We start from the raw sequence: 24563 nt of genomic DNA, 5'->3' as shown, positions 1-24563 counted from the left end.
CTCCTCCATCGCCAAAGTGAGACCATATGTAAACTGGAGGAACAGCATCTCATATTTTGCTTGGGTAGCTTACAAACAAACAGTATAAACATTGAATTCTCCAATTTTAGGTAACCTCTCACTAACCCCCACCTCAAACCACTCCCCTCATTTCTCTCCCACGACCCCGCCCTCCTTTTCAAACACCTCCCCTCCAGTCACCACCACCCCTTCTGCCTCTTTCCGCCCTCTGGCTTTACAATTTGTAATTCTTTAAACCTATCCCACCCCTTCCTTTCTTACCTCTGGCCTTTATTGCAACCATCGGCCTATCAATAAAACCAACCTCGTCAATGTCAATTTATTACTTGCCCAGCCTCCTCACATTTCCAGCTTTCTTCCTCCATGCCCTACAATCAGGTTGAAGAATGGTCTCAACCCGAAACATGTCCTCCAGGGATGCTGCCTGATCCATTGAGTTACCCCAGCACTTTGTGTCCTGTTGAAGGAACTCAGTGGGACAGGTAGCATCTGTGGAGGTTATCTACTATGGCTGCTCTATTTACTTTTGTCTTTGGACTATCATGGTCTACTCTACTCAATATTACTGAAAATCTGTGGTAGACACAAAGTGCTGGAGTAACTCAGCGGGACAGATCAGATTCAGATTCAGATTCAATTTTAATTGTCATTGTCAGTGTACAGTACAGAGACAACGAAATGCCTTTGGAGAGAAGGAATGGGTGATGTTTCAGGTCAAGACCCTTCTTCTCCAGAGATGCTGCCTGTCCCGCTGAGTTACTCCAGCATTTAGTGTCTACCTTCGATTTAAACCAGCATCCACAGTTCTCTCCAACGCAACTGAAATTCTGGTGCATATTTGTTGTTTTTGTTGCATCTAATATGCCTGTAAGGCTGCAGCATATATGCATTTCATTGTTACCAGTTATATTTGGTGCATATGTCAAATAAACACTCTTTACTCTTGATTGAGTAAACCAATAATTATTAAAAAAATAATTAACCTCTGCATGAAAAAACAATTAAATGCTTAGAGAGAATAGCATTGGCAGTCCTCAAAACACAGTGTAATCAACAAATAGTTGAACATGCTGATTTACATATTTCATGCAATTTATATGCTCTACCTTTGTCATTAGAGTGCATCTAGTTCACCCTTTGTGCTAATGAACTACAGCTGGTAAGATGTGGATTGATTTCGTAGCATCCAACTGCAGCATTTACAACTTAACACAAAATATAGATAGACACAAAATGCTGGAGTAACTCAGCGGGACGGGCAGCAACTCTGGAGAGAAGAATTTGTTTTGCAGTCTGAAGAAGGGTCTCGACCCGATATGTCACCCATTCCTTCTCCTCAGAGATGCTGCCTGTCCCGCTGAGTTGCACCAACATTTTGTGTCTATCTTCGGTTTAACACACCATCTATAGTTCCTTCCTTAACACAAATATAGTTGAGGGAATCCCGAGCTTCAACAGGGTGGGTAATGATTACCATTCTTCACGGGGCGGTTGAACAGCCAAAAGTCATGATCCACACTGGTAGCAACACCATAGGTGGATAATGGGATGACATGCTGCAGGGACATTTTGACGTTAGGAAAGAGATTAATAGTGCCATACACAGTGAGTATGGATGTTGGAGGATAATGAAGATGAGTGTGTGTAAAGGGAGATGGTGTCAGAGGGAAGGCTGTAGTTTCCTTGGGCATTGGGATCGATTCTGGGGAAGATGAGATCTGTGTAGCCCAAATAAGTTGCAAGTCACTAAGAATGGAATCAACATCCTTGTGGGTAGGTTTGTTTGTTGGTGTGATCAGGGATGTTTTATACTATCTTGGTAGGGTGGATAGGAAGGTGAACATAGACCGAGTAGTGAGAAAAGCAGAACTGCAGATAGAAGGAAGAAAGCAAGTAATGGTCTGTAGAGATGAGCAAACAAAGGTTAGAAAAAAGATAAAGGAAAAAAATAAAATGCTGTGAAATACTCAGCAACTCAGGAGAGAGAAACTGAGATGATATTTCAGATCAGAGATGCTGCCTGATTTACTGAGCATTTCCAGTGTTTTCAGTTTTTATTTCAGATTTCCAGCATCTGTAGTTTTTTTGCTTTTGGACGAAGTTGTGTTGAGTTTAATGGCATATAACTGAAGAAGTTCAATGAATTGAGATAATGGAAGTCAGATTTCAGACAAGTGAAAAATCACCAGGTCGGCTACCAGCGTCAATACCTGTAATGGTTAAGTACCTGGTATTAACTGGATATGGTCAATGTAAAAGAAACAAAGGGAAAGGAAATTCTTCAATTGCTTCCAGGAGCACTCTTTTAGCCAGTATGTAACAACGTTGGATTTTAAGGAATAAAGATGGGCGGGGGGTGGGGTATTAGTGGAAGACCATTTTGCAGAGATTATTGTAATAATTCAGCATGGTCATTGGGGCAGGTGAAAAAACACAAGACAGGAACAACGTTTTGAAATGGAGGTAAAACAATTTTATTCAACAGAGTGATTTAGCAAAACGTGGCTGGAAACAGCTATTAGATCATTCAGTCTCAGAGCATTGGGAGTATTTAAAGTACATTCATGGAATTAAGAATATATTATATTGCAAAAAATTGAAGAGGCCAAATCTCTTGCTCCCCAGATGGCAAAATGCATGGAGGAAAGGATAAAGCAGTGATTCCCAAAGTTTTGATACCCGTGTACCCCTTTGTAAATTTTCTTAAGCATCTTGTACCCCTTGTTAAAAACAATCAAATTTCATTGTAAAAGTCGATAAAAATTGTCGCGCGGGATTTTGCAAATACTACCCAAATGATTTTATGTGATTGGGTGCGTGTTCATTCTGAAATCCTTAAAGATTGCATAACAGGTTAAAAAGACAAACACAATCTTTCCTTCATTAGCTGTGGCACAGAGTACAAAAACAGGTAGTTACGCTGCATGTGCATATGTAACTAGGTAGACCACTGCTTGCACAGAAACACACCAATTAGGAGCAGGAGCCAGCTTTATGTCTTCCAGGTAATTGTGGTTAGTGTAGATAGGTATTTGACTATCAACATAACATAGGGCCTGTTTATCTGTTGATGATTGATACTTAACCCACTCATAGTTATAACACTCTGTTTCTATGAGGTTATAAGGGCTTTGGTGATGAAGCCAAAACTTTGAAACCTTAAAATATAAGGATGAGGAACCTACTGAACCTTATACCTTAACAGATCAGTTCATTCATAAATCTCTCCTTCCTTGAAGGATTATCTGAAGTGGTGCAGAAAGAATATCATCCCACGTGGATTAGTTGGATCCAAGGAATGCTTGTTTCACTGTTTTATTTTTTCAGGACACTATGACAAGGAACTCACAACATTTTCACATTCATTGGTGGGTCAGGCCAGATTAATGTGTGAACATATCAAGCTCAGGTAACTTCTTACTAGATCTGCCAACAATGAATTGAGGAGAGGATGAGAGCTAATGGGACTGTGGAGAGGATAAAAGGCACTAGGGTAGGATTGGTGCAAAAATGCATGCTTGGTGGTCAATGTAGGCTTGGCAAAAGGCCTTTTCCATGTTGCATCTCTCCATGACTCTAATGCTGGACCTAATTTTATATATGCATTACTGAGCATTTTACTCATCAGACAGAAACTGCTATCTCCCGCATTCCCAGCCTCCATCGTTGCACTTTGCATAAAAGGTGGCCAGTCAAATCATTAGCTGATCATCAGGAAAGCAAATCACAAACAATCTAAACTATTGCTGTGTGGTACATCTGGCTGGCAGCATCAAAACCTTCTTCAGTTGAGCACATTGAATGTGACAGAGCTGGGATCATTTAGGACAGCTTGTGATCTTTTCTGAATTAAAACATTTTCTTGAGGTCAATTTAGCTGCAAGCTAAAAAAGATAATTTAATTCTAAATCTGATTCACAAAATATTCGTTCACCACAAAGATTTAAAAAATCTGATGGCGACAAGTTGAATACCAAAAATCCAATCATTGTTTGGTTCAAGGTAGCAACAATTTTTGTCTTCCTATTTTCTGTGGAGTGCCTTCTGTTAGAAGTATACAACGATGGGCACAAATTTTGAAAATCAAAGAAATATTTCATAGAAACATAGAAAATAGCTGAGGGAGTAGGCCATTCAGCCCTTCGAGCCTGCACCGCCATTCAATATAATCATGGCTGATCATCCAACTCAGTATCCTGTACCTGCCTTCTCTCCATACCTCCTGATCCCATTCCACAAGGGCCACATCTAACTCCCTCTTAAATATAGCCAATGAACTGGCCTCAACTACCTTCTGTGGCAGAGAATTCCAGAGATTCACCACTCTGTGTGTAAAAAATGATTTTCTCATCTCGGTCCTAAAAGACTTCCCCCTTATCCTTAAATTGTGACCCCTTGTTCTGGACTTCCCCAACATCGGGAAAAATCTTCTTGCATCTAGCCTGTCCAACCCCTTAAGAATTTTGTAAGTTTCTATAAGATCCCCCCTCAATCTTCTAAATTCTAGCGAGTACAAGCTGAGTCTATCCAGTCTTTCTTTATATGAAAGTCCTGCCATCAGTCCTGAATCAGTCTGGTGAACCTTCTCGGTACTCCCTCTATGGCAAGAATGTCTTTCATACCCTAAACAGACAGCTGGAATATTTTATCCAAAATATAGGATAGTCACCATTTAAATGGTACGTGAGTCTATAAAACAAGGAGATTTTAAGAATCTTTAACAATATTATCAGCTCAACTATTATTTTATTTTCTCTACTTTGTTGGCAACTCCATTCAAAGTGGAATGAGAAAATTGAGAGAAATGAAACAAAACAAAAAGCCTGCAAACTTGCATAGTTTGGGAAGTCGAGGAAACCAAAGCACCTGAAGGAAGCACATGCTGTCACAGGGAGAACATGCAAACTTCACAAAGACAACTCTACTAGTTACGCCACAGCATCATCCAGTGATATGTAATATAGTTGTTGGAATTAAATATTTGAAACATCATTTGAAATAGTTGGATCCTTTCAGTATCTTTGCATGTTGTATCTTTGCGTTTTTTTTTAAATCGTGGAAACAATATTAGCTACAGCACTCAATAGAATTCACTCATTATTCTTCATGAAAGCAAGATCATGATCCTCTCACTTACCCAAACAAAAACCCTGTAATTGTTTTAAGGCAGTTTTGCTATAAGTAAGATGAACAAAATACATCAACTCTGTTACTGTAGCTGATGAGTGTCTGGAATGTTCATCTCTAGGTAAAAGGCAACAAATGGGACATTTTCTTCTGCCTTGGTTCAACATTCTTCTGAATACAGAAGGCATGCTTTCTCCTGGCTGAGAGCCTGGAAACACTCCGATTACAATAAATGAACCTGGTCTTCACCGTCTGTTCTGTGATATCGTAGGCAATACTGATGGGGGTTTTTTTTTTTTAAATGGAAAGACCATTCTTTGTCTTTAAACAGTATCATGTTTACAGTTGACTGACTCTCCTGAAACCCAAGGAACTCAACAGGACCAACCTCTAACTTGATTGTAATTATCCTCTCATTTTATAATTATTACAAGTACATGGAAACACTAAATGGTTTTATAATCAATTCTGAACTTGGCTTTGTTTTGGGCAACAAAGTCAGTTTTCAGAAACAAATGCTTTATTTTCTCTCTGTTCTGCATCTCTGAGACAAAGCCGTTCAGATAATGGCTTGGTTTTCTGTTCCGTCCTACTGCAAAATATCCTTGCCTTTAATAGTCATTCGAGTATTGTGTTTTGAAAAGCCTGTCACAGTCCACTTCCTCGCAGATTAGAGGCTGCAACAGGTTTAACATTGGCCTCTAAAGGGTGAAGCTTAATTCTGGTTCAGTGCATGCCAATGTTTCACTCAATATATCCTTGCTTGACTAATACTGCTGATTACTGCACAAATAACCTTGCAACAGCTCCTTGCACTAAATTCCACAGGTTTTCAAATACTATCTTTAGGCTTCATTCCCTAGGTAATTATTATTGACAACATCTATAAGGTTTTATAAGGTCAAAAAGTAACTGCCTTTTGGATCTTTACTTCCAACCCCATCATTTTGATACCCAATTTACAATCAATTTTTATCACCTTTTGATCTGTAAACTACATATATACTAAGGTAATACATAGGCATACTGCATTTAGCCCATAATATGTTATGGTACTTTGAATTGGGAGTTAGGCACACATTTTATAAAATGGATTATCGGCAGGAGGCTTAGAGGACTATTTCCAAGTGAATAATCTAGTAAATCATCAGAGATGTTCAGTGTCACAAGCTGAAAGGTAAAGGGCAAAGTACTTTGCGACACTTGCCTGTTGCTCTTTCACTGATGTTGGGATAAAGAATGTGCGCACTCAGCCCCACTGGGACATTAGAAAATACATTGTACAGTACTGCGGATGCCAGCAAGACTCACCTCTCCAAAAGAAACTCGACCCGCATAACTTCGTAGAAGGAGAACACACACACCTTGAGTTTAGGCTGACACTATTTAAGGAAAACCAGAGGAGAAGTAACAGGAGCCACTACTTGGAGCAGTGTGGATCTATTATGTTGCGAAAGTTTGAGGCTTGAAAATGTTCAATGGCTCCATACTGTGCCTCACAGCACTGCTTCTATTGCAAGAATCATTTTGCCTAATGAACCAAGGCAAGATGGTTGCACTTGACTCAGAAAAACTTCGAAGGCACCACTCTTGAGAACATATTCATATACTCATAGGTTAATATTATCACAGAGATAATTGCAGTTATTACTAACCCTAATAAGACCTGCCTAGAAAAACATAGGCAGGTTAATTTGTGATTTCCTTCCTTATACAGGGGCAAATTAAGTGTCAAGTGGCTAATATGAAACATATTTCATTTTATGAGCTTTTAATTTAATTTAATTTCATATTATTGATGGCACTAAAAGGATGCGGTCTTATCCAGATTAGCCATGTCTGTATAAGCCTTTTGGACCCAATTTTTGATAACTGAAATAACAAGATTCTGACACTGGACATGAGTGGGTGATGTCCACAATATCAGGGTCTACCCATACTCGCAAATTCTCAGAGCTTGATGCACAAACAGCCCCCATTATTCTCCTTAATGCACACAGAGATTACATCAGATTTATTACCTAGCTGCAGGCACATTTGCTCTGTAATTACAATGGCAGTCTGATTCGAAAAGTATTTGTAAAATATTAGGCATGTGTTTAGCGTTCAGTTAAGTGGGTTAAAAATGAATCCTTCTGTTGACTGTCGAAGACTTGCTTTAAAACAATTTCATTTTTTCTTCAAAGTCCATGCAATCACTAGGTGGTAACTGACTGCCATGGGTATGCATGGTGCTTTCCAAATATGACTCATTTCCCACAATATTAAATTTGATTTCCTTGTAAATACAGATGTCTGATCATCCCGACAAACGAAGTATGATCTGAAAATATGACTAAGCACTGGCTGTGACATTTTATACTGAAGAGTTTTAAATACAGCTCTCAAAGAGCTTGCATGCCAAAGGTTTCGTGTTTCTTTAATTCATTTCTGGACGTCAATAACATATCTGATGGGAGTAGATCTTTGGCTCGGTGACCGAGTTTGCACGACAATCCCCTCCTCGCAAAGTCAATGCTCTTCCTCCGAGTAATCCTTTGGTTTTCTGAATGATACGCACCTCTGGTGGGTGTGGGTGGCTTCCTCACATTGTTTGGGTTGTGGGAGCCCATCAAATCCTCCTTCCTTGTAGAACTAACCACCCTACAGGCTATTGTAAAGATGGTTAAAACCAAAGAAGGAGCGGAGCCATTAATCAGAGCGCGATTCCTTCAGTTTCTTCTTTCTGTTCTACTCCCCGAATGACAAGTGCGACAAAGCGAACAACATGTCAATTGATCTTCTAATAACAGAGATTCATGAATATATTTTGGCGCTTATTTCATTACCATAAGCATGGCTGGATGCGACATGAGCATTCTGATGTATCAAAGGTATTAGCACTTGACTCGCGGTGGCACATTGATTGCATTTGTTAGTCAATTCTAATGAAACTAAATCAGCTCCTCAATAAATACAACCGGTGCATTAGGGATGCAGCTAACCATAAAATGGTTAAATCTATATGCATTAAAAATATTTGTACGCATCGACCTATTGTTTGCAGTAAATCTATTATTTGCCTAATATGGTAAATTTATCTCCTTCTGTCCGAAACTTATATTTTCTATCTCCTGCACTCTCGTTCACGTTTCTACTATCTTCCTTTGAGCCTACCGCTGTACGACATTTGTTACTTTGTGAAGATGACATTCCCATCAATCATCCTGTGCCTGTTTATGCAGACAGTGGAGACCATGGAAATGCAGCATAACATTTTCACTGTAGGTAATTGTGGTGTTTCAGGAAAGACTAACATTACAAAGCAGCATCAAGTGTAATGATGAGAAATTTCAAGCTAAATGTGGTCCCGTACAATCTTTCATGTTACTCGCTTTCTCCACAAACTATTTTCACGAGCACCCATGTTTCTTTCCTAGAACAATCTTGCGTAAATATTGTTTGTTTTCCCGATTCGTAACATTTCTAATTTCAAGAAAATCTAACCCATATTAACTTAAAAAGTGAATGTATACCATCACTGTCATATTCGCATGGCAAATTGATTTTATAAATCTGAAATTCACGATGTTTTGTTTTTCCCAAATGAGAATCAAACATAACGTGCTCTTAAATAATGCTATAGTTATCTTTCACTGGGAGTTGAACATTAACAAGACATGAAAAGACCTGACCCACAATTAATTATTAGATGGAAGTCACCAACAGTATGAATTTACAAGTATCACTGCGTGAGAGAGAATAAACCATTAGTCAAAGTGTAAACACCAGTGTAAAGTTAGCTGACATCCACGGAATCAAAACCCATACTACAGTATATGACTAGGTCACTGTTATAAGGGTATATTGTGAAGACTCTTGCAGCAGCATATCTTTAATCTATTTCTAACATGAATGGCTCTGATATATTATGATGTCTGATACCCAGCTATGGATGGGGCAGAGGAGTAACAATGTCGTGCTTATATGGTCAAAACCTGTGGTTATGGACTGTCAGTATAGTAACTACCCAGCTAACCCAAACAAATATCTTCAATATACTGTATTATCATTGATCTCAAAGGACAGAATAAGTCACAGTAATGACCACTAATTTATTAAATTTATTCCAATGGTTCGTAAGTTATGCGGCCTCTATATTGTCCCAAATATGTCGGGAATGTATCAGGCTTAAAGGTAATGGTATTCTTCAGACCCCATAAAAAAAACTGTTTATTTCCACTCTGACCTTGCCTCCTAACCCCAAGAACCCACCTTCCAGGGTCTACTTGCAGCTGTTGCTCGCATCCTAGCCAGTCAACATCTTTGTGGAAACCAGCAGGCTGCCTCTTCAGGGCCGAACAGGCATGCAGAAGTCACTGACCCAAACAGCATGCGATGATTGATTAGTGTGCTCAACTAAAGCTGCGGAAGTGCAAAGCAGGGAATGTAGGGCCTTAAACTCATTGAGTAGGCACCAGCCCACAGCACCAGCAGAATCTAGACTCAGCCTTTGCTAGCAGATCAATATTTAAAACGCCCCCCCCCCCCCCCCCCCCCCCCCCCCCCCACAAGGACCAGCAATTTTAAATGAGTGGTGAAGAGTGCAGAATTAAGTGGTTTAGTACAATTTATTTGACACAACATTCTATAATACCCCAAAAGGGCTTCATAACAAATTTTTTTTTTTTTTTTTGCAATGACTACATATTTGTTTCCCCTCATTAAATACAGTGCCATTATACCATGCTATAAACGGTCAGCATCTCTGGAGAGAAGGAATGGGTGATGTTTCGGGTCGAGATCCTTCTTCAGACTGAGAGTCAGGGTTTCCCCTAACTACTCTCAATCTGAAGAAGAGTCCCGACCTATTCCTTCTCTCCGGAGATGCTGACTGCCCCACTGAGTTCCTCCAGCTTTTTATGTCTAATTCGGTTTAAACCAGCATCTGTAGTTCCTTCAAAAAAACATGCAATGAGTAGTACCAGCTTGTTTATCTTAAGCTATATCTATTAATTACTGCAGGTACTGTAATCTCGACTGTCTGTCACATTGCACAGTGAAAGATCCCATGGAAAAATCAAAGAATTAGTTAATAAGCCTTTAGTTGATATTATGTGATATGTGCATAGTTTACGACTGTTGCATTGCAGTGTTTTATGTCTGCTTGTACAGGCAGATGACATCTTGATTTAATGTCTCATCTCAAGGTGGTCTCCTCTGACAGTGCAGTGCTCTCCAGGTATAGCAACAAAATGACAGCCTAAATGCTACCCACTCAAACATTGATGTATGGTGAATCCATAATGATTCAACCTGCTAGAAAACATTACTAATTGATCCACATCTACTACTGTATTGCACGGTTGGCAAACTTCCAGCACCTAACTGACACTAATCCCAACATTCACAGATTTGTAATCGTATAATATATATTCTGGATAAAACTGATATGTGAAAATGATCAGATTCAATTCACCACTAACTTCCAACTGGCACTCAAATTCACCTGGACCATTTCCGACATCTCCCTACCGTTTCTAGACCTCACTATCTCCATCGCAGGTAACAGAGTACTGACCGACATCTACTATGAACCCACTGACTCCCATGGCTAACTGCACTACACTTCTTCCCACCCTGCTTCCTGTAAGGACTCCATCCCCTACTCCCAATTCCTCCGTCTACGCTGCATCTGCACCCAGGATGAGGTGTTCCAGACCAGGGCATCGGAGATGTCCTCATTCTTTAGGGAACGGGGGTTCCCCTCTTCTATTATAGATGAGGCTCTCACCAGGGTCTCCTCTATATTTTGCAGCTCCACTCTCACTCCCCACATAACAAGGACAGAGTCCCCCATGTCCTCACCTTCCACCCTAACAGCTGTCGCATACAACATATAATCCTCCAACATTTTCACCACTTCCAACGGGATCCCACCACTGGCCACATCTTCCCATCTCCTCCCCTTTCTGCTTTCCACAGAGACCGCTCCCTCCGTAAGTCCCTGGTCAATTCGTCCCTTCCCACCCAAACCACCCCGTCCCCAGTACTTTCCCTTGCAACTGCAGGAAATGCTACACTTGTCACTTTACCTCCCCCTTCGACTCCATCCAAGGACCCAAGCAGTCTTTCCAGGTGCGGCAAAGGTTCACCTGCACCTCCTCCAACCTCATCTGCTGCATTCGCTGTTCTCGATATCAACTGATCTACATCGGTGAGACCAAGTACATGTTTGGCAATCGCTTCGCCCAACGCCTCCGCTCAGTTCGCATTAACCAACCTGATCTCCCGGTGGCTCAGCACTTCAACATTCCCTCCCATTCCGAATCTGACCTTTCTGTCCTTGGCCTCTGCCATTGCCAGAGCGAGGCCCAGCGCAAATTGGAGGAACAGCACCTCATATTTTGCTTGGGTAGTTTACACTCTAGCGGTATGAACATTGACCTCCAATTTCAGGTAGTCCTTGCCTTCTCCCTCTTTCCCCTCCTCTTCCCTGCTGTCCCAAAAGCCCACTGGCTCCGCTTCTTCCTTTATTTTTCCCACCCCCCCGACATCAGTCTGAAGAAGGGTCTCGACCAAAAACGTCACCTATTCCTTCTCTCATTAGATGCTGCCTCACCCGCTGAGTTTCTCCAGCATTTTTGTCTACCTTCGATTTTTCGAGCATCTGCAGTTCTTTCTTAAACAGTTGGTTTCATTTATGTTTCTGTTATAAATCTGAGTATCTATAATCCATTTTGATTAATACTTGGATAGACAAAAAAATCTGGAGAAACTCAGCTGGAGAAAGGCAGCATCTCTGGAGCGAAGGAATGGGAGAGCCTTCTTCAGACTGAGGCTAGCACCTTGCCATGAACAGTACCAGCTTGTTTATCTTAAGCCATATCTATTAATGACCGCAGGCACTGTGGGGCTCGTCACACTGCACAGTTAAAAACTAAAACTTGGTTGCCATAGATGAACCCAATAGCCCACAATTGAACAGATGGCAGAGTGGCACAGCAGTAGAGCTGCTGCCTCACAGGTTCAAGTGCTGTCAGTGCGGAGTTTGCACGTTTTCCCTGTGACTGCGTGGGTTTTCCGTACATTCACCAAGAGAAAATCCAACTCACCATCTCCTGATGTTAATCAACATTACAATTACTGAATCCACCATGATTGATATCCTGGGGTTTACCATTGACCAGAAAATCAACTGGAGTAAAACCCAATGTGACCACAGGTGCAGGTTAGAGTCTAGAAATCCTGCAGCGAGTAAGGGCCAGCACGGTGGCGCAGCGGTAGAGTTGCTGCATTACAGCACCAGAGACTCGGGTTCGATCCCGACTACGGGCGCTGTCTGTACGGAGTTTGTACATTCTCCCAGGCATCGCATGGGTTTTCACCAGGTGCTCCTGTTTCCTCCCACAATCCAAAGATGCACAAGTTCGTAGGTTAATTGACTTTGGTAAAGATTATAAATTGTCCCTAGTGTGTGTAGGATAGTGCTAGTGTACGGGGATTGCTGTTCGGTGCAGACTCGGTGGGCCGAATGGGCTGCTTCCACACTGCATCTCCAAACTAAACTAAACAAACTCGCCTCCTAATTCACCAAAGTGTGCCCACCACCAACAATACTCATATCAGGAGTATGATGGAATGATCAGTCGTGTGAAAAAATTACTCCCCCTTTATATGAAGGAATGCACTTTGAGCAACGCTTAAGAAACTTGACACTACACAGGACATAGCAGCTCAGAGCAAGCCATCCACATCCACTGATGCATTGTAACAGCAGCTTACACCATCTACAGCATGCACTGCAGCAACTCACCAAGACTCCTTAGACAGCACCTAGGTATTGTATATCTTTATTGTCATTTCCTGAGTATTCGCATACCCAGAGGAAACAAAAAAACGTTGCTTAACCAGTGTCCATTCAGTGTGCATTAAAAATAAATAGAAATAAAAATACATGTATCATGAACAAATTTAACGCTCTACTAAACATTCAACAGGTGTTCCGACCGGCAGCGGCACAACAGTGGCTCTGCTGCAGTGTGTCCAGGTTGGGGGTTTGTGCGCAATACTTGGCAGGGGGCAAAGTCCATTTAGCAGTCTTATAGCCTGTGGGACAATTAGGAGCATCCTGCTGGTTTAGCTAATGCTCCTGTACCTCTTCCCAGATGGCAGGATGGAGAAAAATGTTCATGCGATGGGTGGTAGGGGTTTTGATGATGGAGATGGCTCTGCTGATACATCTCTTCCTGTATATGTCCAGCAGGAAGGGGAGTGGAGCACCAATAATCCTGCTGGCGGTCTTCATATCCTGTCTAGTTGGTAGTCGGCCTTGAGCTAAACCGTAGGTCAATGTGCTCCGACAGTCCCCCTATAAAAAGTCCGTTTGTAGTGGGGAGGCCACGTGTCTTCGGAGAGGGTGAAGTCGCTGCTGGGCTCTCTTGACCAGAGCTGTGGTGTTGGCCGTGGACGTCAGGTCATCAGACAGATGTAGTCCTAGGAACTTCATGCTGCTGACCCTTTCCACATCAGCTCCGTCGATGTGCAGAGGTGTATGGTGTTGTTTCCCCGCCCTCCTGAAGTCAACCACCATCTCCTTAGTTTTTCCCACGTTAAGAATGCACCCTTCTGCTGTTTTATTTATGTTGTATTTATTGTTGTACTTCGTGTAATTATTGTTTACTCTATGACCTTGATGGAAACATGGAATTTCCATGGATGAGATTCTAGCGAGCCAACGGCCATCCACACTTCAGTAGAAGTTGCGATCACTGTCGTACATAGCATTGTAAGGAACGATGTTAATAGACAATAGGTGCAGGAGTAGGCCATTTGGCCCTTCGAGCCAGGACCGCCATTCAATGTGATCATGGCGGATCATCCCCAATCAGTACCCCGTTCCTGCCTTCTCCCCATATCCCCTGACTCCACTATTTTTAAGAGCCCCATCTAGCTCTCTCTTGAAAGCATCCGAATAACCTGCCTCCACCACCTTCTGAGGCAGAGAATTCCACAAACTCACCACTCTCTGTGAGAAAATGTGTTTCCTCGTCTGCGTTCTAAATGGCTTACTCCTTATTCTTAAACTGTGGCCCCTGGTTCTGGACTCCCCTAACATCGGGAACATGTTTCCTGCCTCTAGCGTGTCCAAGCCCTTAACAATCTTATATGTTTCAATGAGATTCTCTCTCATTCTTCTAAACTCAAGAGTGTACAAGCCCAGCTGCTCCATTCTCTCAGCTTATGACAATCCTGCCATCCCGGGAATTAACCTTGTAAACCTACGCTGCACTCCCTCAATAGTAAGAATGTCTTTCCTCAAATTAGGGGACCAAAACTGTGCACAATACTCAAAGTGTGGTCTCACTAGTGCTCCGTACAAATGCAGAAGGACCTCTTTGCTCCTATATTCGATTCCTCTTGTTATAAAGGCCAACATGCCATTCGCTTTCTTGACTGCCTGCTGTACCTGCATGCTTATTTTCATAAAGCACACACACCAAAATAGGGGATAGCGAGGAGAGAGGAGTTATGGAGGGAGGAGAGAGTGACTGAGGGTAGGGGAGAGGGAGGGAGAAGTGTGGGAGGGATTGGGGGAGGGGAGGAGGAGAGGGGAAAGAAGAGGGAGGGTGAAGAGCAAGGGAAAGGAGTGCTGGGGGATGAGGGAAAATGTAGGGATCCCATGGGATTTTACGTTTTTTATCATCTTGCCACATGATATCTTGCTCTGCCTTCATCAACTCTCTGTGCTATCATCTCAAAGATTTCAGTCTAAAGCAAGTGTAAACTAGAATATAGAATTCAACTAGACTAAGTGTGACCCGTTGTGCCCAGCATCACACGGGAGGGCTGGTCCCCCAACTCAATATTCCACCTCCACACCAATTCCAATATTGGTGGCCAGTGGGGGTGGGGGGAGGGGCTAGTACAGGCGTTGTGGGCTGAAGGGACTGGTTTCCAGAGGGCTAGTATGGACATTGTGGGCCGAATGGATTCTTCAGATGGCGGCTCAGTCACTCAAGCCTGTTGTGCTGGCTGCTTACTCACTCACGGCTGGTGGGCTGGCAGTTGACTCATAGCTATTCCTTGAAATTCCACTTCAAGCAGGGCGCAAGGCCACCAAATTCAAGTGCAGTTTCATACCATTTCAAGCAGAGTGCAAGGCCACAAAAGACAGCGAGTCACGACCTGTGCCTCCTCCACCTTGCAGAAACTGAGCCACGCCCACTCTTCTGGGTTTTATAGTCCCTCCCACCAGAAGGGGCATGGCCTTCATGGCGTGATTGACAGGAGAGAGAATCTCAACATTTTTTAAACCCTAATAATTTTTTTATTTTTCATCGATGGAAAAAATCCTCGGCACCTGATGAGGGGGGCTCTGAGTAAGATGGCCAAAAAAATCACAGCCGTACGTGGTAGCAATTTTTCTTAAATCAATATAAAGCGCAAACAGGAAGTGGTCAAGATTAGACTTTTAATTATATAGAAGGCAAGGCAACTTTAATTAGGCAAGGCAACTTTAATTAGGCAAGACAACTTTAATTAAGCAAGGCAACTTTAATTAGGCAAGGCAACTTTAATTAGGCAACAAGCATTTCCAAACCAAAGGCAACACAGCTTTAGCATTTCCAAACCAACGGCAACACAGCTTTAGCATTTCCAAACCAAAGCAACGCAGCTTTAGCATTTCCAAACTATATTTTCAAACCACATTAAGGGCACTGACAGGTCAGTAAAACCACTGTTTAGTCGACATGTGTTTAGTGTTATTCACAGCTCAGACTGAGAGACGTAACCATCTCCCTCCCCCATCTTGCAGAGACTGACTGAGGCACTCAACACTTCCGGGCTTTATAGTCCATCTGGAAGGGGCGTGGCCTTCAGGAGAGAGAATCTCAACATTTTTAAAAAACTAATAACTCTTATTTTTCATCAATGCGAAAAACCCTCTTGTCCTGCGCAGCGGAGGGGGACTCTGAGTAAAATGGCCAAAAAATCACAGCCGCAAGTGGCAGCGTTTTTTTAAAAAAATCAATATACAGAACAACAGGAAGTGGTCAAGATCAGACTTTTAGTAATATTTAGATGTCAAGTATACAGAAACGGAAATCAAGGAAGAGGGGAAAATCAGTAGAATATATATTTTGTAAAAGTCATTTATTGGTGCCAGAGAGGATTTTTGCAGGAATGTATCTAATTAAAGTATTCAAAGATTCACATTCCTAAATGGTCAAACTACAACTTCTTGTTAGCATGCTCTATAATAAAGTAACAACTCATCATACCCTTCCCTGTCTGTGAATGCCAAGTTTCTTACTGTGAAACAATTGGTACAAATGTTATTTGTAGAATAATAAGACAATTCACTTATAGTCTCATAGCAAAGAATCAAGGCTAATTTTTAAAAACAAACTCTGATACAGAAGTAAAGCGTACTATTTGCTTTTTTGTTTTAAATTGCGTACACATAATCTTATTTGACTGGACCATATAAATAATTAATCACATACATTTGATGGTATGTTTTAGTTCACCGAGACTAATCAGTAGTACAATGAGGAATCATACTTACAGGTGCAGCGGGGCAAGAGGTGTTGGGTCATAGTGGTAACGTCCTTCGTGATGTCTGGCATCAATTGGAACAGGTGGATGGAAGGACGGGAAAAGGGGGTGTGGAGCTGTAAAGTGAATTAAAAAAGAGGCTGAAAATCCAGAGGCAAATCTCAAAGCTCATTTAACCATCACAGGGTTGCATGGGATTTTGTCAGCAAGCCTGCATTACATTTGGCAAATATATTTTAGAACAAGATCAACACTTCTTTATATTAAAAATATCACCTAATATCATTTTACACGAAGTACCTTTTTTTTTCCAATTTGATTGACAAAGTCGCGGTACCTTGACCTCAGAGTGAATATGTTTAGGACTCAAAGTCTACACCAGGGAGTTGAGTATGAGTCCATTATTCAATGCAAACTTGACCTGCTGATGGTGCTGCCTTTTAAGAAGAGGTCTCATCTGACTACTCAGATAAATATCGTCAAGAGTGTTTAATTGTCTAATGTCCTGACAACGGAACAATGAAATTCTTACTTGCAGCAGCATCATAACAGGCCTGTAAACACAATACGCATGATAATATACAGTCAAAAAAACAATTAATCAGTAGCCTCAATATTAGTGCACAAAAAACCCAGAGTCTTTAGTGCAACCAAAGACAATCCATGGTCCATATTTGCTGTTAGTGTTGCATAGTATTCAAGAGCCTGATGGGTGTTTGTAAGAAGCTATTCATGAACCTGGTGGCCATGGTTTTCAAACTCCTGAACCTTGTTCCAAATGGTAAGAGTGAAATGAGGGCATGACCAAGGGTGTGTGGGTCTTTGATGATATTGGCTGCCTTTTTGAGGCTGTGCCTCCTATCGATCCCTTCGATGATGGGGTAGTCAGTATCTGTGATGGACCAGGCAGTGTCCACCATTCACTGTAATCTTCATTCCTGGACATTCGAGTTGCCGAACCAGGCCATGATGCAATCGACCAATATGCTCTCTATCGTATAGTCAAGTCAATTCGAGTCACCAACATACGTCGACATACCTTACTCTCCTGAATCTTCCAAAGAAGTAGAGGTGTTGGTAAGCTTTCTTACTTCCGGTGGCGATATTGTACTTCCGGTGGCGCTGGTGCCAGCTACCTCCACCTACAGCCCGGTATCGTGTTGTTTTTTTTGTCATGTTGAAGTGTTTTTTTGGATGTTTTTTTTTATGTTTTAATGTGGGGGAAGAGGGCACGGTAAGGGGGATACCATCCTTCAGTCGCTTCCTGGAGAGGACGCGACTATTATTCGAGTCGCGTCCTCGCCCCCCCCCTCCCCAGCGGCCTACCTACTGGATTGGCACGGCCTTTCCTGCCAGGATCGACCAGAGCTCCAGCAGCGGCGGGCAGCGCTGAAACATCGCGGGGCTGGCGATGCCTTACCGGGGATCGCCGTCTGGAGCCCGGAGTGCTGGGCCTGCGGCACCGACATCATGGAGCTGCGGTTTGCGGGCTCCCATCGCGGGCGGCGCTGACCAACAACGCGGGGTCCTGCGACTCTGCCCGGCTCGGCCTGCGGAACCGGGAGCTGCGGACTACGGTGGGAGGCGGCTGATCGGGAGGTCCGGGCCGCTGAGGAGGATGTTCACCGTCGGGGTTCGGCGTCGGCATTCCATCGGCCCGGCATGAGGGTCTGGGCATCGGGCCACCCAGGGCGGCGACTGCGGGTGCTCGGAAGGCCCCAACCACGGGGAACAACTGGGAAGATCGGAGGGGAGGCTGGCTGGACAATGGTGCCTTCTTTCACCTTGGTGCCACTGTGTTGTGTTGTGTCGTGGACTTCTGTGTTTGTGCTTTTTTTAAGATTCTATTTTATTTTTAATATGTTTTATTATTCATTATTATTTATTTATTTTTATGATACTGCCTGTAAGGGAAATTCATTTTGTTGTCTCTAACTGAGTCAATGACAATAAATTGAATACAATACAATACAATTAATGATTGATCAATGTGTTGGGTCTCAGAAATATGCATGCCCAGGAACTTGAAGTTGGTTTACTCTCTCCATCGATGAAGAGAGGTTCTAGGATCCTTGGCTTTCCCCATGTAAAGTCAACAATCAGCTCCTTGGTCTTGCTTGCGTTGACAGCAGGATTGTTGCTCCCGCACCATTCAAGCAGATTTTCAATCTCCCTCCTGTACTCTGATTTGTAATTACCCATTAATCGACCAACAACAGTGGCATCATTGAGAAATGTAAAGCCGGCATTGAAATTCTGTCTGGCTACACAGTCAAGGGTATAGAATGAGTAGAGCAAGGGTGTGAGCACACAGCCTCGTGGTGCTCCTGTGCTGATGATTATCAAGGAAGTGTTCTTGTGACGTATTATAAATTATCTCATGCACTATTTTGGAGTCGAACAGGGGGAGTTGATCTGATGTCCCAGCAATTTTCTACCCCTCAACCCGTATAACGAGTCATAGAGTTGTACAGCATGGAACTAGGCTCTGGCCCATCTTGTCAATGACAACCAAGATGCCCCACCTACGCTAGTCCCATCTGCCTGCATTTGGTCCATATCCCTCCAAATCCTTCCTATCAAGGTACCCATCCAATCATCGTTTCATTATTGTTTGAGGGAGTATGTTCCTTTCAAAGTGGCTTTTGTAATTGCAAAGGTCTAACAGCGACTGGATTTTACAACAACTTCATTGGCTGTAGATATTTTGCATATTCAGGGGCTTAAAAATCAATTCCATCACTCCTTTGCATAAAAGATTCTAAAATGGATTAGTAACTGAGAAAAGAACAGTGGATGCATAATAGTGGATGCATTAGTGATAATTTTTCAAAACTCTTTAGATTCTGGAGTAGTTCCTGAGGACTGGAGGGTAGCTAATGTAACCCCACTTTTTAAAAAGGGAGGGAGAGAGAAAACGGGGAATTACAGACCAGTTAGTCTAACATCGGTAGTGGGGGAAACTGCTAGAGTCAGTTATTAAAGATGGGATAGCAGCACATTTGGAAAGTGGTGAAATCATTGGACAAAGTCAGCGTGGATTTACGAAAGGTAAATCATGTCTGACGAATCTTATTGAATTTTTCGAGGATGTAACTAGTAGAGTGGATAAGGGAGAACCAGTAGATATGTTATATCTGACTTTCAGAAGGCTTTCGACAAGGTCTCACATAAGAGATTAGTATGCAAACTTAAAGCACACAGTACTGGGAGTTCAGTATTGATGTGGATAGAGAACTGGCTAGCAGACAGGAAGCAAAGAGTATGAGTAAACGGGCCCTTTTGAGAATGGCAGGCAGTGACTAGCGGGGTACCGCAAAGCTCAGTGCTGGAACCCCAGCTATTTACAATATATATTAATGATCTGGATGAGGGAATTGAAGGCAATATCTCCAAGTTTGCGGATGACACGAGGCTGGGGAGGCAGTGTTAGCTGTGAGGAGGATGCTAGGAGGCTGCAAGGTGACTTGGATAGGTTGGGTGATGGGCAAATGCATGGCAGATGCAGTATAATGTGGATAAATGTGAGGTTATCCACTTTGGTGGCAAAAACAGGAAAGTAGACTATTATCTGAATGGTGGCCGATTAGGAAAAGGGGAGATGCAACGAGACCTAGGTGTCATGGTACACCAGTCATTGAAAGTAGGCATGCAGGTGCAGCAGGCAGTGAATAAAGCAAATGGTATGTTAGCATTCATAGCAAAAGGATTTGAGTATAAGAGCAGGGGATTCTACTGCAGTTGTACAGGGTCTTGGTGAGACCACACCTGGAGTATTGCGTACAGTTTTGGTCTCCTAATCTGAGGAAAGACATTCTTGCCATAGAGGGAGTACAGAGAAGGTTCACCAGACTGATTCCTGGGATGGCAGGTCTTTCATATGAAGAAAGACTGGATAGACTTGGCTTGTACTCGCTAGAATTTAGAAGATTGAGGAGGGATCTTATAGAAACTTACAAAATTCTTAAGGGGTTGGACAGGCGAGATGCAGGAAGATTATTCCCGATGTTGGGTAAGCAGGACAATGGGTCACAGTTTAAGGATAAGAGGGAAGTATTTTAGGACCGTGATGAGAAAATCATTTTTTACACAGAGAAAGGTGAATCTGTGGAATTCTCTGCCACAGAAGGTAGTTGAGGCCAGTTCATTGGCTATATTTAAGAGGGAGTTAGATGTGGCCCTTGTGACTAAAGGGATCAGGGGGTATGGAGAGAAGGCAGGGATGGGATACTGAGTTGGATGATCAGCCATGATCATATTGAATGGTGGTGCAGGCTCGAAGGGCTGAATGGCCTACTCCTGCACCTATTTTCTATGTTTCTATATCCAGTGTCAGTCCCATGATAGATATAATAGTAAAATAATTCAAATATGCCTCCTGTCCTATAGTCTGCCAGTTAAATGGTAACAAAGTATAAACTATTACATTTACACCTTTGCAATAGAGGTGGCAATAGCTTTTTGTTCATAGTCAAGTTGTAAAAAATGTGTGGCACGGTGGTGCAGCGGCACAGTTGCTGCCTTTACAGCGCCAGGGACCTGGCTTCGATCCTGACTGCGGGTGCTGTCTGTACGGAGTTTGTACGTCCCTCCCGTGACCCGTGTGGATTTTCTCCGGGTGCTCCAGTTTCCTCCCATACTCCAAAGACGTACAGGTTTGTAGTTTAACTGGCTTGGTATAAATGTAAATTGTCCCCAGTGTGTGCGGGATAGTGTTAATGTGCGGGGATCGCTGGTCAGCGCAGCATAAATTAAAATAAATTATCTGGAGAGAAAGCGTAGATCAAATCACTGGACATCACTAAAAATTGCTTTTGAATCTCATTTAGGTTGCACAATCTAACCAAACAATCAACAAAAAATTCACTTGTCTGAAAATTATCAATTAATTTTATTGGTAATTTGAAATCTTGTCATAACAGGTCAGGTCGGGGGGGAGTTCCCCCCGCCACGGGTACCATGTAATTCCGTGCTACCTGCTCCACGATCGGATAGTCGGCGACTAAACCGTCTCCCCCACCTGGCTTGCCAGGTGAGGAGAAGGGGCTATGGACCCCCAGCAGGACCAAAAACAAGGCCTGTCAAAGGGCGGATGAGCTTCTAGCGAGCCATTACTGGACTTCCCACTCTATTCATGCTGAGAAGTACCATAAACTTTTTCCTGAATAAGGACTTACTGGAACTTACTGGGCACAAAAAGATAACTAAGTGCAAGGCTGACAGGACATGATTCTAAACAGTTAGCTGCCATTAACAAAAATCAATACTTCAACTAAAAAACATTCTTAATGTCCCAGGAATAGCAGAGCACAGTGCAGACCAGATGGGCGCCATTCAGTCTACATAGTGTAGGCTAGATGCTATGAATGCCAACCTTGCCAGCCTCTAGGATTCATCCTCATATCCAAGCATGTTTTTATTGCTTTTAAATAATTATCTTAAAGCATGCCAGGGGATCGTGATTAATGGGCCTAATACGGGGGGAAAAACGGTATAATCTAATTCCATCAAAGGTGTGTTTGGAAAATGACTATGATGGGATTTAACTTTCCACAAATACTTTTGGAAGAGATGAGCAAAATTGGAAAATCATGAGTTAACCCTGATATTAGAGAATGGGATGAAGCCAATAGAAAGGAAGTATTTTATTTCTGAAAATAAGAAAATAAGGTTGGGTGAAGCAAAGAAAAAACAAGGAGCAGATAATAGTGGGAACATAAGGAACTACAGATGCTGGTTTACGCAAAAAGACACAAAATACTGGAGTGACTCAGGTTTTGATGGTACTAAGAAAGAGAAGTATGTTGCATCTTCTGCGGTTGTAGGGGAAAGTACCTAGTGAGGAGGTGGTTTGGGTGGGAAGGGATGAGTTAACCAGGGAGTTGTGGAGGGAACAGTCTTTGCGCAAAGGGTGGAGCTCTGACCTGCATCCAACTTTAACCCCATCAACACTTCACAACAAAACAGTTATCACAATATGGTCACACAAAGGTATCACAATAGGGTCACAATATGGTCATGTATATGAATAGACACAAAATGCTGGAGTAACTCAGCGGGTCAGGCAGCATTTCTAGAGAAAAGTAATAGGTTACATTTTGGGTCGAGACACTTCCTTAGAGTCAGAGGAGAGGGAAACCAGAGGTACGAAAAGGTGCAAAACAAATCAGAGCAGGCACCAATGGCCAAGGAGCACACAATGGTCGATTGTTGGCCATGGAGGAGGCGATAACGCAGGCGACTTGGGTGCAGGAGGGATGGAGAGACAGGGAATGGAAGTGTTATTTGAAATTAGACAAATTAATGTCCATACCGCTGGGGTGTATGCTGCCCAAGTGAAATATGAGATGCGGCTCCTTCAATTTGCATTGTGCCTCACACTGACAGTGGAGGAGGCCCTGGGCAGCGAGGTCAGAATGGAAGGCGAGTTAAAATGTTTGCCAACCGGGAGATCATGTGTAATGAGTGTAGATGTTCAATGAAATACGCCAGTCTATCACAGAGCACCCACAGCTATCTAAACTGACGTCTATTACAAACTACTGACTCCCACAACTATCTAGACTGCACTTTTTTCCACCCTCCTCATGCATAGACTTTATCCCCTACTCCCAATTCCTCCATCTCCACTGCATGTGCACCCAAGATGAATTGTTCCATCAGACATCTGAGATGTCCTCATTCTTTCGGAATGGGAGTTCCCCTCTTCCATCATAACTGAGGCCCTCACACGGGTCTCCTTGGTACCCCGCAGCTCCGCTCTTACTCCCCCTTCCCCCAAGTCAAAACAGGGACAGAGTCCCCCTGGAACTCACCTTTCACCCCATCAGCGGTCGGATACAGCACATAATACTCCAACATGTTGGCCACCTGCAACGGGATCCCATCACGTCACATCTTCCCATCTCCACCCTTTTCCGCTTTCCGCAAAGACTGTTCCCTCCGCAACTCCCTTGTTAACTCATCCCTTCCCACCCAAACTAGCTACTGTCCCCTGCAATCGCAGAAGATGCAATACCAGTCCCTATCGAAGGACCCTAAAGGGCCAGTCCCACTGACGTGTCCTTGGCACGCAAATTACGCGGCCACGAGATCGCGTTGAGCCGCGATGGTTGGGCCCAGTTTCATGCGTACGCACAGCTGTCTGGAGCTGATACATCTCCGCTCAGTCCGCCCTGGCCTACGCAATTTCCAGGTTGTCAAACATTTCAACTTCCCTTCCCATTCCCACACTGACATTTCTGCCCAAGGCCACCTCCACTGTCAGAGTGAGGCCACATGCAAATTGGAGGAACAGCATCTCATATTTTGCTTGGGCAGCTTACAGCCCACTGGTATGAAAATTAATTTCTCTAATTTCAAGTGACTCTATGGGCTCCATGGCCATTCTGTACCTTATCATACCTCCAGTTTCCGTCTCCCGTGACTGCCAGTCTGAAGAAGGGTCTGGACCGGAAATGTCACCTATTCCTTTTCTCCAGAGATGCTGCCCGACCTGCTGAGTTACTCCAGCGTTTTGTGTCTATCTTCAGTGTGAACCAGCATCTGCAGTTCCTTCCTCAACATTAATAGACTATAAACCAACCTATGAGTATTTCACAACAGCATGCGATCCTGTGATCCTATGGTCCTGCGGTTGTCCACTGACTATCAGGCTGCATGGGATCCAGGTCTTAGTGACAGTGGAAACAGTACCTGACTCATACTCCTAAACCCAGGCATTTTAAGCAAGCAGAGGCCAAGTTTAGTTTAGAGATACTTCGACCCATTGAGTCCACACCGACCAACCAGCAATTCCCACACACTAATGGGCTTGTCCCACATACGCGACTATTTCAGCGACTGCCGGCACCCGTCATAGGTCGTTAAAGGTC

The 24563-nt window shown here is 43.1% G+C and overlaps 1 protein-coding gene across 4 annotated transcripts in view; it reads right to left on the bottom strand.

The window, feature by feature from the left end:
* LOC129696187 (transcriptional activator GLI3-like) overlaps positions 1–24563 on the bottom strand; it is a 360260-nt gene that overhangs the window by 128784 nt on the left and 206913 nt on the right. For all 4 annotated transcript variants that reach the window (XM_055633815.1, XM_055633813.1, XM_055633812.1 and 1 more), the window contains one exon: positions 16700–16805. In XM_055633815.1, the coding sequence (XP_055489790.1) occupies positions 16700–16805 (106 nt within the window). The remainder of the gene's footprint in view (positions 1–16699; positions 16806–24563) is intronic.

The sequence above is a fragment of the Leucoraja erinacea genome, chromosome 4 (assembly GCF_028641065.1).
Source record: "Leucoraja erinacea ecotype New England chromosome 4, Leri_hhj_1, whole genome shotgun sequence".
Classification (NCBI taxonomy): domain Eukaryota; kingdom Metazoa; phylum Chordata; class Chondrichthyes; order Rajiformes; family Rajidae; genus Leucoraja; species Leucoraja erinaceus.
Note: the sequence above shows the minus strand (reverse complement) of the source record. Positions and strands in the feature narration are given on the sequence as shown.